The 12,839-nt window shown below is 42.8% G+C and overlaps 2 protein-coding genes across 2 annotated transcripts in view; one reads left to right on the forward strand and one right to left on the reverse strand.

Annotated features, from left to right (window-relative positions):
• Nucleotides 1-4,611: 4,611 nt before the first annotated feature.
• Nucleotides 4,612-9,459, reverse strand: NUDT19 (nudix hydrolase 19). The gene is made up of 3 exons (XM_065641054.1): nt 8,700-9,459; nt 7,042-7,249; nt 4,612-5,927 (listed from the first exon to the last, which is right to left on the reverse strand). Exons 1-3 carry the CDS (start codon nt 9,396-9,398, stop codon nt 5,701-5,703), a joined length of 1,134 nt encoding a protein of 377 aa, XP_065497126.1. The 5' UTR covers nt 9,399-9,459; the 3' UTR covers nt 4,612-5,700.
• Nucleotides 9,460-9,576: 117 nt separating this feature from the next.
• Nucleotides 9,577-12,839, forward strand: part of ANKRD27 (ankyrin repeat domain 27) — a 54,231-nt gene continuing 50,968 nt past the window's right edge. Inside the window, exon 1 of the mRNA XM_065640957.1 lies at nt 9,577-9,641. The gene's annotated coding sequence lies outside the window, so the exon portion shown is untranslated. The remainder of the gene's footprint in view (nt 9,642-12,839) is intronic.

Raw genomic sequence — 12,839 nt, forward strand, 5'->3', positions numbered from 1 at the left:
ACATCATTAAAAAAATCCCAAACGTAACACAAAGTTGTCCCAACCTTAACAATTTTAACAGAGATTTTTACCAGTATTACACATTACATTAATCTGCAGTGGTACATATCCCACTTAGGGATTACAACAGAATAATAAACTACCTACAGACTGAAGTAATGTGCCTTTCATTTTGGCACAAAGGAAGCACATCATATGTGTCCATGCAGTGTCCATCTTACCACTTAAAAAGAATTCACGCCGGAAACAGATGCCTAATAAAACGTTTTGGAAGAGGAAAATCAAGACATGGGCCTTCCACCCCCTCCATTAGCGTTGAACACATCAGCACTGAGTAAGCAGCAATATGACTACACTGTGGTCATAACGAGCAACGTGCTTTGCTAAGAGATGGCACCAATTATTCCCCTTTTGGCACCACAATGAAACAGCTGAAACTGTTTTAGAAGCTTTACCTAATATATGATACAAGCATCCCACCCCAGTTAAATGGAAGTGTCTAACAGTGCACTATAACACAGTACCGCCTTAGGTGCACTTTTATTTCAGAAATAAAATGTACGACACATAAATAACCTCTCTTAATCTCTCAGTTTGAAAAGTGCAAAAACAATAAAAGACCTGTCAAAGTATCAAGGATAAAGCGCACCCAGGTAAAAGACTAGCTCTCCTCACATAAACCTAATAACAACACGCTTGCTTTGTTACTAAGAACTAAATGAGAACTCAAACATTTGCTCAAATTCCACCTCTAAGAATATTTATCAAAATGTTGCTAAACCCTCACTCCAAACCGCCACATCGACAACATAACACAAGGGAAAAGGTTCCTCTCCAGCAACACATCTGGTACAAACACTCCTGCAAGTATCAACCAACTCACTATCCCAGCCTCCCCCTACTAGTCAGTCTTACTACATTTTAAAAACCCACATCTAATAGACACAGTACAAGGAAAGAGCACAGTAAAGAGTAAGACTCTTAAGAAACTATATTTTCCTTTATCCACCCAACCTGCCCCCCCTCCCGCCAGTTTCCCTCATATTCATGATCTTCCTCATAAAAATAACCCCTCTAACCTCAGTCGCGCCCGCACAACCTCCCCCGCTCTCCTCAGAAGTTTCCAGAAGCGCCCGAACCTCCCGCCGCCGGACTCGCCGCAGCGCGCACGCGCAGCTCCGGCACGTGCGGGCCGCGGGCTGCCATTGGGCGGTGTGCGCGCTCGGGGGCTGCGCCGTGGGCTCGCTGCGCATGCGCCGCGCGGCGCTGAGGGGATGGCGGGAGCGGGCGCTCGGAGCGAGCTTAGAGCCCTGCGGTGGCGCGCTCTCGGCTCCTTTGGTGTATTGTTGTGGCAAATGAGCCTCAAATGGGACTCTTACCGTTGTGCTGCTCCTGCTCCGGGCTCGGAAGGGCAAGGCTCGCCGATCAGGCCTTGGGTAACTTCCGTCCCCTCTAAGCAAGACGGAGGGCCATGGGGCCCGGGCAGCCAATCCCGGCGGCGGAGCCATGGGGCGGGGGCGTGGCCACAAGGCGGGGGGCGGGGCCAGGGGGCGGGGCCACGGGGCAGCCCAAGCTTCTCTGGAAGACACTGAAGGGGTTGGTCCTTTTCAGCCTTTCTTGAAAAGATGAAAACCAGACTCCAACATGTGACACTCTACACCAAATAAAGCCTCGAAAAATAACTTCTAAGAAACTGGGCCACACTAAGGGCATCATGGTGGAAGCAGGAGCGAGAACAGTCAAAGGACCTCAGGAGAAATGTCATCCAAAACAGGAATGCTCATGCACTTCAAGGCCTTGGGCCAGTTCATGTGATTCCCTCTCTGCTTCCATTGCTCGGATGCACCCTTACACTCTGTTCTTTCAGAGGTCTCCTCCCATTCTCAAGATGATCACCACGCCATCGCTGGAGTCCCACCTCTCAGCACTTGGGAAACTCCCCTCTGGGCCCTACTTGTTCAGCCTCAGGGGGGCAATTCCCGTGCCTCAACAGACATATCTCATTTGAGGAAGAGATCTTGCCAGGCTTCCAGCTACTGTTAGGTTGGTGCAAAAATAATGGCGGTTTTGGACTGTGAATTTTAAATCATTATAAGTAGGCCCAAACACATCTTTATTCATCAAAATAGGAGCCATTACAGCTGGCAGTTTTGCCAAAGAGAAATAAGTTTGTTTATTCCTGTAGTGTGAAAAAACATGCTTTGGGATTTGACAAACTCTTGGAAAGCATTTTCTGCATCCTGCTGGCTGTGGAAGTGTTTTCCCTGCAAAAATTTGTCAAGATGCTTGAAGAAGTGGCAGCTGGTTGGCGAGAGGTCAGGTGAATATGGCAAATGGTGCAAAACTTCGTAGCCCACTTTGTTCAACTTTGGAAGCATTGGTTGTGTCATGTGCGGTTGGGCGTTGTTGTGGAGAAGAATTTGGCCCTTTCTGTTGACGATTGCCAGCTGCAGGCATTGCAGTTTTCAGAGCATCTCACCAATTCGCTGAGGAGATTTCTCAGATGGAATGGTTTTGCTGGGATTCAGAAAGCTGTAGTGGATCGGACCAGCAGCAGATCGCCAAACAGTGGCTGTGACCTTTTTTTGGTGCGAGTTTGGCTTTGGGAAGTGCTTTGGAGGTTCTTCTCAGCCCAGCCACTGAGTTGGTCATCACTGGCTGTTGTATACAATCCACTTGTCAGCACACATCACATCTGATTGAGAAATAGTTTGTTGTCGTTGCGTAGAATAAGAGAAGACAACACTTCAAAACAATGATTTTTTTTGTTTTTTGGTCATCTCATGAGGTACCCACTTAACGAGCTTTTTCACCTTTCCAATTTGCTTCAAATGGCAAACGCACGTAGAATAGTCGACATTGAATTCTTCAGCAGCTTCTCGTGTAGTTGTAAGAGGATCAGCTTCGATGATTGCTCTCAGTTGGTCATTGTCAACTTCCAATGGCAACCACTACACTCCTCATCTTCAAGGCTCTCGTCTCCTTTGTGAAACTTCTTGAACCACCACTGCCCTGTATGTTCATTAGCAGTTCCTGGGCCAAAGGTGTTGCTGATGTTACGAGCTGTCTCTGCTGCTTTACGACCCATTTCAAACTCAAATAAGAAAATCACTCAAATTTGCTTTTTGTCTAACATCATTGCCATAGTCTAAAATAAATATAAAATAAACAGCAAGTAATAAGTCAGCAGTAAAAAAGCATGAAGCGAGAAAAGTGGATTCAAATGATCCCACATAGGCACCAACCAACCATATCTTGGGCTACATAAAAAGCAGCGTGGCCAGCAGGTTGAGGCAGGTGATTCTCCTCTTCCCCTCTGCTCTGTTGAGACCCCACCTGGTGTGCTGGCTCCAGCTCTGGGGTTCCCAGTGCAGGGAAGTCATGGACCTGCTTGGGTGGGTCCAAAAAAGGCCACAAAAATGATCAGGGGGCTGGAACACCATTCCTGTGAAGAAAGGCTGAGAGAATTTGGGAAGTTTGGTCTGGAGAAGGCTTTAGGGAAACCCTGTTGTTGAACTTCAGTACTTAAAAGGAGGCTTATAAGATGAGAGAGACTTTTTACCATGGCCTGTAGTGACTGCACAAGGGGTAATGCTTTCAAACTGAGATTAGATTTAGATTGGATATATGGAAGAATTTTTTTACAGTGAGGGTGGTGGGACACTGGAACAGGTCACCCAGAGAAGTTGTGGATGTTCCATCCCTGGAAGTGTTCAAGGTCAGGCTGGATGAGGTTTTGAACAATCTAATCTAGTGAAAGATGCCCCTGCCCATGTCATGGGTGCTGGGTTAGATGATCTTTAAAAAGTCCCTTCCAGACCAAACCATTCTGTGATTCTGTTACCAGTTATTGCAGCTAGGCTATTTTTTTAAGCCTCTATCTGCAGGAGAATAGAGTAGCTTACCATTGTTTCTACAAAACAACAATCAAATAGGAATAGTTTTGCAAGTGCTTCTCTGTCCTCCTTTCCTGGGCTGACAGAATAACCTTAACTTGCTGCATTACTGTCCGCCAGCTCAAAATAAGGAATCTTGGTCCTATACAGAAGGTGAAGGAGAGCCCAACGTATACATCTTTATCAATGCTGTGTCTTAGTAGATTTGTGTATCTTCTTGTAACTTGTAAAACAGCCTAGCAACTACTCAGATGGCTTATTTTACCCATTATGAATAAATAACTGAATCATTTTGAAGCAAAGATATTTGTTACTATAGACATCACAAGTATGATCATAAACATGCCTTTCCCTCGTCTTCCTAGTACTAGCGGCCAGTGTTAATCTCAAAAAGCTAAAAATCATGTAAGACAGCAATGCAAGGTACTTTCTTTGCTTCCTCTACTCTCAGTTTTGATTTTTCTGTTGTCTTCATGTTCAGAAGAGTTAGCCAGAATATTCTGAAGGAGACACTATACTGCATAATATACAGTATACATAATATACTGCTTCACATGATCCACGTTTAGCAGAGGTATACAAATTTCAACAAGGTCTGCAAATGCAAGAACAGTCTGAGCATGTTCAGAGAGAAGAAAGACATGCATTTTTTTCCAATCCAAATGAATGCTACAAACCAATTCAATTTAATGAAAATATTGCAGAAAATTTTAATTAAAATACAGAACAAAAGCTGAAACAAAGCTTTCTGAACAACTTCACTAGCTAATCTCAAGTTATCATTCATTCTTTTTCCAGATAAAGAATTTATGTCACTGCTCCATTTACTCCACTTATTGCACAAAAAAAGACAAAACCAACCAACCAAAAATCCCAAACAAAAAAGCAAGCAGCTTCCTCTGAAGTTCTTAAATCTCAGATATATTTAGTAAAGTAGCTGAGAAGCAAAACGTGGGATGTTGAAATATGGAAGTGGGTGTCTCCAAGGTAGGACATTATTCCCTGAAGTTGTTGGTATCTTTTTGAAGCTAAATAATTAATTTTTCTAATTTTTAAATTGCTAACAACTTGAAGATAAAAATTATCATGAATAAAAAGAACATTGAGAACGCACTCAATCTGATGACTTAGTTTGTCTAAATTATCTCTACCTTTGAAAATTGTAAAGTTTTGAATAGAATACCATTAGTAGTAAGAATTTGGGTATATTAAACATTAACTTAATAATTTTTAAAGTGAATTTTAGCTAACAAATATATATTCATACACTGGTTTTCCCAAAAATGAAAGAGAATAGACTGGGAGATGTCGCATATACAGAATGGGAGATTTCATTCATTCCTAGACACACATTATAGTTGTGTAACAGATAACTTTGGGACACAGAGTAAAAGAATTTGTCAAGTCAAAACATATTGTTCTGAACATAATATATATTTAAATTTTCAGTGAGAAAAGGACCTGTGTGACCTAATGGACCAGTGTTGCAGCATATTCTGCAATCAGTCTGTAAACAGAATAAGGTGGTAATGGCTCAGTATAATTACCATCAAATTGCATTTAAGTTAATTATTAATTAAGTTGATGGTTATGTTAAATTTTCAGTAGCCTCTAAACATCGTAACTGGCAGAACTACAGTTTCAAAGACTCAAAGAATTAGGTACACATAAATCTCAAACCATGCACACACAAATGCTTTGGCAGGACAAAGGAATATTTTCCTGACTATTTGGCAGTGGTTAGAAAGGACCCAAACCACAGTGAATGTAATTAAAAACATTCTAGCTTTAAATCAAATGGATATTATAACTTGCTATTGTAATCTGAACAATCAGAGTTTATTGTCAATGGATTAATATGTTTATATTTTGCTGGAATATTAACATAGACGGCAAGATTGTTGATGTTTTTTATTACTATCCTGTGAAATACACTACCCTCTTTCATGAGATCTTCAGCCTTCTTATCTGTTGACATGATTATTTTCTTTTCTCCTGTATAATCTGGATCTTCTGGATATAACTCATCTCCTAGGGGCAGAAAAAGGTTTTAGTTATACATTGTCTACCTAATTTTTCACCCTTTTGATTGACACTAGCTATTTTAAAAATATTTATCAGGACCTGAAACTCAGTGCGAATGTATTTCATAATACAAAAGTAAATTGCCCCTAAACATCTTCAGATTTAAAGACAGGGCCATTAATTTCTGAAGTATCTGTCAGTGATACTGCAGCACCCATTTGAGGTGTTGATTTGAATGTTCCAGTGTTCCTGATAATATTAATATGCTATAATCACAGTCTGGTGAGATATGACTTTATGTAATAGGTAGAGAACAAGACCAATACTTTTCCAAGTGTTAAAACAGTAGGACTAAGAATAGAAAGTAGTTACTTTGTTCTGTTTTGTTGAAGAAAACAGTATTTTGCCATATAAATGCATGTTACTCTTGTGCAAGAGTGCAAATGCACCACCAATACAGAAATTGTAGAGCTTCATTGTCACCAAAAAAAAAAAAGGGCAAAAGCATAATGAAAATCAAAGAAGCAGAAAATAATAAATAGTAGATACAACTTTTCATAAGGAGAAGGAAAAAAAGTAGATGATTATGAAATGAGAGAGGCTTAAGTAGGAGAAAGGGCAGGAGGAAAATGAATTAGTTTTATCTTTTTAGATCACTGCCCATTTGTGATGATTTGATACTGCAGCTGTGCCTGACCCACTTGCCCTTACACAGACAAACAGGTAACTGAAGTAAATGAGAATTCCCACTGAAAATGACTAAATAGGAGGAGTTCTGGTACATCCTTCAGATACAAAACAAAAAAACCAAACCAAACCAACAAAATTGAAATGCTAGAATTTCTTCACAAATAAATGTATTAATATCCACCATACGAGACAATGAGATGATAAGTAAGTACAGAAATAACGATGCTGTCTGATTCAGCAGCTTGTCTCTGAGAGTAGCCATTATCAACTGTATTTAAAAAGGAAGCCAAACAGTAGAAAAAGCATGCAGTAACCTGACTTAAAACAGTAATTTTCTTACAGTTATAAAGTGGTTTATGTCATGTGGCTTGAGTATGTACCAATTCCTAAACTTTTATATTTTTAAAAGAACCTTGATCTGTGTTCTTACCTGGCAATATCTGGATGTAGCCGTCAGAAGCAGTTAATATCACCGGCATCCAGCGCTCACACCCCTCCAGAGCTCGATCGGAGCTGAACTTGTGTAACTCACAGAGCGAAGAGAAGTTGCACAGCCTACAAAATTCATAGAACTGAGGGGGAGGAAACCATATTTCTTGAGATTTAAGGCGTTCAATGGCTTCTGGAGGTGATGACCACTGTAAGATGAAAACAAGCCTTGAAATAATAGTGTCACCAGCAGATAGAAAGTATAAACAACTTTAAAAGCCATTAGCAAGAAAGACTTTACAGAAAAAGAGCTTTCAACAGTCCGTGTATTCTGAACAGAATAAAAACCATGTATAAACTACACCAAAATAGCAACAAAAATAAATTTTTAAAAATTGAGAAAGCATAATAAAAGCAATCGATAAAAATTACTCTTTTTTCCTATAAAAATAAACTTATATTTTACAGAGAGGCATACCAACTTTGGAAACTAAAACTGAGACTGGTTTTAGGGTTTGACTAAAAGTCTGCTGAAGCAACAGAAAACCTTAACCTCAATGTGAACTCAGTTAACAGAGGTTGCTACTGATGCTTAAAGAATTAAAAGTACTTCTAAACATCTGCTTCTTACACACATTGTTTTCAGAGCGTGAACACCCAGCTATTTATGCTTAAACACTGCATTATTCTACATGTTTAAACTATTACTAATCTTTTCACCTCACATGGTGAATTTCATAATATAAACGTGTGCATAAGCATTTGCAGTAGATTTATGCTGTTACTTAAAAATTATAACAAACATGAACTTTTTTGAAGATAAGATCTCAGGTACTTTTAAAGTTCTGTAGCAAGATAGATTACAAAATAAATATCAAACCATCACTAATACCAAAATTGTTAGGTAAACTTTTACAGAACTGTGTGTTTTCGCATCTACTGCTAACTTGCTTTCAGACTTTTCAAAATTCTAGAAAAACTTGAAGACTCTCATGTGCCTGACCCTGAGCTATCTTTAAGAAGTTTCTTCATGAAGTTTTTTTTACTTTTACCCCCTCCAATTAAAAAAAAAAAGTAAAATAAAGTATAGCTCCAAAAATGCTTTTAATAATACACTATTTCAACAAGTTAGTATGTTACTTAAAATATTCCAAGTAACTACAAAAGACAAAAATGACTTGCACCCCTGGAACACTGTACACGCCCCCAGGATCTCTCCAAGCGTGGTGAATGTTAAGGGTGTAACAGCAATACTCCGTTGATACTGCACGAGTGAAAAGGGATTTCTTGTCATCCACCTTTGAAAGATACAGTAATTCACGGTGGAAATGATCTGATGTGACACGCATCCTGTGCCACAAAACTTCGTGTAAAATGAACTTAAAGAAACACCCTTTTCTGCCAGCAGTTCCAGCTGCACGACTGATAACGGGGGCGGCGGTGACTGACTGGAAGGAGAGCTGTGCAAGGGAGGGGATTAAAGTGCAGGTCGAACTCCCCTTCTCTCACATTTTGAGGGAGCGTTATGAGGACGGCCCGAGAGCTGGAGCTCTGCTCGCCCCGGGCTCAGGCCGGCGGTTCCTGAGGCGGGGTGAGGAGGGTCTGCCCGGGGTCCCCCCCGCCCGCCGCCACGGGACCGCGGGCTGGCCGCGCTCTTACCAGGACGGCCGTCACCTCCTGCTCGTCCTGCGAGGCGTGGGGCGGCCGCTGCTCCAGGCAGCACAGGTAGAAAGCCGTGTCGTAGCGCCGGCCGCCGGCCTCAGCCCTGCCCACGGGGGTCAGCCAGTTGCTCCACTCGTGCAGCGCCCAAATGTTGGGGACGCAGCCCAGGTGCCGGCACAGCTGCAGGAAGCAGCCCGGGTCCCCCTGCACCCGCCGCCGCCACTCGCTCAGCTCGGCCGGGGGCAGGCGCTCCGCGGGCAGCGGGGATGCGGGGCCGCTGTCCGCCGCCGGCCCGCGCCCCGGCACCAGCAGCAGGATGCCCGCCTCCTCGAAAGTTTCCCTGATAGCGCAGATGCGGAAGGCGACCTCCCCCGGCAGCGGCGAGCCCAGCCGCTGCCGCTCGGTGGCGAAGAGCGGGGCCCGGCTGCTGCCGAGAGGCGCCGGCCTGACGAGGCCCAGCCCGCACTGAGGCGAGGCGGGCAGCAGCCCCAGCCAGTCAGCGGAGAAATCCGCCGGCTCCACCAGGCCGCCCGGGAAGACGTGGGCGCTGGGCACGAAGCCGCTGCGGGAGCTCCGCTGCAGCAGCAGCACCTCATAGTCGAAGGGGCCGAGCGGGCGGCGCGGCAGCCGCGCCGGTGTGCCCGCCGCCAGCAGCAGCGTCGCCGCTTCCCTCCAGTGCCGCAGCCGCCAGTTCATCGTGAGGGCTGGAGGAGGCGGCGGCCGCGATCGCGCTGCGGGGCCACCCGGGCGCCACCGCCGCCTGGGCTCCCGGAGGAGCGACTGCAGCCGGACGCTTGGGCGGGAAAGCGGGGCGGGCTCGGCCGGGCCGGTCATCGCGCACCTCCGCCGGCTGAACGCCTGTCCGGCCCGGAGACGCGGTGGGATGGGGGCCTGTCAGGAACAGTCGGTAATGCCTCAGTCCCGGTCAGCCTTAAGCCGGTAAGTAGCGTCCTCAAAGGGCAAAAGCTTAAGGAAATACAGAGGGTATACAGGCGTAGGGCGAATGGCAGAGAGAAACGAGGCGATGACTTTCAATTTACTCGGAAAATTATGGAGTGGTTTGCAGTTCCTGAGGTTTCGTAGCACTGAGTGTATTTACAGTAAGACAAGAGGTAAATGTCGAATAGCTCCCTCGGACCCCAAAGTCCTCCCGAGTGCTGCCGAGGGCACTGTGGTTCCAGCGCAGGGGCACTTGCAACTAATAGCGCTGCTGACCCGCCAGCCGGCCTCGGAGAAACCTCCTTATCTCAGGTCCACATCGAGGTATTGTCGATAGCAGAAATCATTTTAGGTCTTTAATTAGCCGTGTCATGCTTCAAGTTGTTTGAATTTGTTCTGGTAGACTTCAAAGGGGAGGAGTATGTAGAATGTTAATTAATTTTTATTACAAAGCTCTTCTGGTTTGAGGCTATTACCTGGAAAAAAGATACATTCAGCCAAGACAGCAAAACCTTGAAAAAGCCCTTTGAACAGATATTTTACTGTAGGAACCATTTTATTTTATTAACATTTGATTTTGATTCCCCAATTTAATAACAGATTTTTAAATTTTTTTTCAATTTGTGAGGAGTTTAAGATGATGACACAGGTTGAGAAATTTTGTAAGAATATTATTTGCATGTAACATGGAGAATCCTCCTATTTGTCACCGTTCTCACTAGATTCTGTTTGGCAAACACTCACATACCCGCACATGCCTCTGATAACTTCTCCATTTTATTTTCTATTTGAGCATGTACTTAATGCCCGTGAGATGTGTCTCAACTTAACTGAAATGATGTTTAGAGGCAATTTAACCAGTGTGACGCCAGAATATTTCAGCTGACAAAACCGAAAATTCAGTCGATGTCTACGCAGACGCAGCTGGGCCATAAGTTCATCCTGGCACGAGGCTGCAGCCGGCAGAGAGCAGGTCAGCCATCCAGCTGCTTATACTAAAACTGGGGCGGGACACCAGCTGTGCTCTCGCCAGACAATATATGAGTCTGTTCTCCCTCTTCTTTCCTTCCTCATGACCAAACAGACAAGCAAAACCAGGACATCTTGTAACTCTAGCCTCCTCTTTCATAGTAATTTAACCACTAGTGCTCAGCAGTTATTACTGTCTTGGGCAATAGAAGCATAAGGTCCACTAATGTGCCTGTTCCCAATATAAGGTATTTTGAACCTAAAATCATGATGTTCACCATGTATTTGTTTGCCTTTTTCAGTCTTAGTTACCTATTTTATTGTATTTAGTGTACATCTTATTAGGAATGTGCATTGCCTAAAAGCTGCTTTACTGGTGAAATATTAATAAACTACTGAGGTTTTTCAAGACTTAACATCCAATGAGCTTGATGGCTGATCAAAAAGATTTAAGGTCCATTATGTCCGATCATTTCAGCATAAAGGCATTTTAAGTAGAAAGTACTCACGTACCAAGAACAAACAGCATCATTTCCAAATCAGTTGTAATACCAGCACATATACAAAACTGTCTTACTGTGACAAAAATGCAATGTCTGACATCCCTGGAACATTATATCAGAACATCTTGGGGAGAATCTGATAATAGAGAACAGTGCTGATTACATTATTAAGTTTCTAAATGGGATGTTTGTTTGGTTTTTTTACCTAGTGCAGTCTAAAGTCTCTCAACTGCTAGTATGTAAAGCAGGACTATCCTGGAAAACAATTCCTCTGGTTTCAGTGGTATCCACAGGTATTAAATTTAGCAGATCTAATTTCACAGGCATTCTTGTGTGGGGGCTGGAAATCGAATGTGTCGCTGGCATAGGTGCTGCTGTTTTTTTCCTCAAACATACACAGCATACCAGCACTGTTGGTAGAGAAATAGTTGTGTGGTTATAGTGTTGTTCATGACCGTTCTCAGCACCCGAAGCAGTCCTTTGGCACCAAACACAGCCAAGTGCAAGTTAAGACAAACATTATTCTCCCATTGCTGCATTTTCCCACATGTTTGTATTTTTGTATGTAAGGCAGCTCTTCCCCTTAAGGATGACATTCCTTACCCAAGGGTCAGCATATTCATGCTGTTGATGGCAATTTTAAAATCTTTCCTTTCATTATTGTTTTGCAGAGTAGTTCAATATCTGTTCACTGAAGCTGAAGTAATCTCATGCAAAATTCCAGGAGCATATGAGCCTTTAATTGACCTGGTTGTAAGGACTAGAGGTGGCAGTAGGTTCCAAGGATGAACTCTCAGAAACTCTGTGAGCAAAGATCAAGTGCGTAAACGGGGGGTATTACCCCCTTCCAGTTTCCTACTAGGAAAAACAAAAGCTAAGGGCTGTGAATGTGCATAGATCTGCTCTCTCAAAGCTATACCTAACTTGCTGGAGATAGCTCAAATGAATATAGAAAATGTCTTAAATCCAAACTAGGTGCAAGGTTATAAAGCATGTTTAATTTCTTCATTGCCAATTTAGATGACTTTTTTGTTCCCATATATTCTGCTAAAATGCAGAGCTCATCTCACATGTACTTAAAACTTGTACAGCGTTACGAGTGGTTTCAGAAAGAATGGAAAATCTGTGAAAAATTTATTACTCAGGAATGCAAATCTTAAACTGAGCATACTAGTTTATTCCTTTACTGTAGTATAAGCGTTATGGCACAAGGGCATTCTACATTCAGCTGAGCTCTGGCATTATCCTTCAAGGAGCAGCATGTGAGCTGGGAATACAGGAGACTTTAGTTTGGAGAAAAGTGTCTCCATAGCAAGAATTAGCTGGAGATAATACGTGACACTCAGTAAAGTGTAAGAGAGAAGGCTGGAGAGTCCAAAGTCCTCTCCAGATTAAATAATTATAAAAAGTATTTTTGAGAAAAAATTAAGAATTTGACTGCCGTTCATGCTTCTTGTATGCCAGAACATACAATTGTTAACCTGATAAAGCCCAAATACTTCTGTATTTCAGGTTGTTTTCAAAAACAGATTGTGCTGTGTTGAAAAATAAACCCTTGTGAAGTGATGCAGAAGTTCTGTCAAATGAAAAACCATAACATTATCACATTGATAATTCTTTATGGGATCATATTTCAGCAATGTGGAGATAACTTCATCTTTCCACTTTGGTTACTGCTTATGAGAAAAAGAAAACATTAGTTTGTTTAAAGAAAAAATATTCAGGT

This window comes from Caloenas nicobarica, chromosome 9 (genome assembly GCF_036013445.1).
Source record: "Caloenas nicobarica isolate bCalNic1 chromosome 9, bCalNic1.hap1, whole genome shotgun sequence".
Lineage (NCBI taxonomy): Eukaryota > Metazoa > Chordata > Aves > Columbiformes > Columbidae > Caloenas > Caloenas nicobarica.